The following is a 1,008-nucleotide window of genomic DNA, read 5'->3' as shown; positions in this document are numbered from 1 at the left end:
CGGAGACCAGTGAGCTCCCCTCATTTGCCACTTGTACAGCCTCATGACAAGTCGTATCCTCGCATACCTCAGCCAATAAATTTAGTCCCTCGCAATCTTTAACTGGAACCGGAACTCGATTGGTTAACCTTCTCCTTGGAAGGTCAACAAATAAGCTCCTCTGCCTCTCTTCTTGTGCCTCGATAATAGTTTGAGATGTATCTAGTACGTCAGAGTCTCTCGTAACAACCGGAGCCGGAGTTGAAGATGGAGCACGATCTGGAGCCGGACCAAGAGCCATAGCCAGAGCTGGAGCTGGTTCCGGAGGAACGAGAGCAATATAAGCTTGCCTGGGGAGCGGATCGGAAGGACCAAATCTGAAACCTCTGGCCTCTCCTCAGCCTTTTAACGGGACTGAAGACGACCTTTCTCCACCCTGAAACCAAGACGTAGCTGGAAGTGGAACTCATATCCCATCTCCTAAGGTTAAGATCCCATGTTTGACAATTCAAACCCACCAAGGTAAAATCTAATTCTTTTTTAGTCTCTTTTCTGTGATGTTTGTCTACGATTTCCAACTCCTCCTCGTTCATAAAGTCCATATCCACTATGTCGTTCCAGGGAATCAAGAGACGTGCCTCGTGTTTGTTGACATCACTCTCTTTAAGAACCTTCTCCCTCATTATCATCTTCTCGTCCGTACCATTCTTTTCTCTCATTACGTTAACCAGCCATTCCGGCGTCCTACCTCTCTCTTGAAACACCGCCTCTCTTTCTCTAACCGGGGCCTTTCTTCTTCTGACAGGGGCCTTTCTTCTTCTTACCGTGTTGGAAATTACCATTTGTCCACGCCTCTTGGACTCTATATGGCACAAACTTGGAGAACAAGCATCACGATTAGGGTTTTGTTCAGGGTCTTGATTCTCACACCCATGAATCATCTTCTTTCGTTTGCCCGAGCTGCAAGAGATCATCGTTGTTCCTCTCTCTCTCTCTCTCTCTCTCTCTCTCTCTCTCTCTCTCTTGCTA

The 1,008-nt window shown here is 47.2% G+C and overlaps 1 protein-coding gene across 1 annotated transcript; it reads right to left on the bottom strand.

The window, feature by feature from the left end:
- Positions 1 to 7: 7 nt before the first annotated feature.
- On the bottom strand, positions 8 to 965 carry LOC104774426 (B3 domain-containing protein At2g31720-like; the record flags this gene model as incomplete). Its single annotated transcript, XM_010499033.1, has 2 exons — positions 8 to 102; positions 230 to 965. Coding segments are annotated over 2 exons (831 nt in total), but the record flags the coding sequence as incomplete, so codon positions are not given.
- Between the last annotated feature and the right edge of the window lie 43 nt (positions 966 to 1,008).

This window comes from Camelina sativa, unplaced genomic scaffold, assembly GCF_000633955.1.
Source record: "Camelina sativa cultivar DH55 unplaced genomic scaffold, Cs unpScaffold02812, whole genome shotgun sequence".
Lineage (NCBI taxonomy): Eukaryota > Viridiplantae > Streptophyta > Magnoliopsida > Brassicales > Brassicaceae > Camelina > Camelina sativa.
This window is presented reverse-complemented; position numbering and strand designations above follow the sequence as displayed.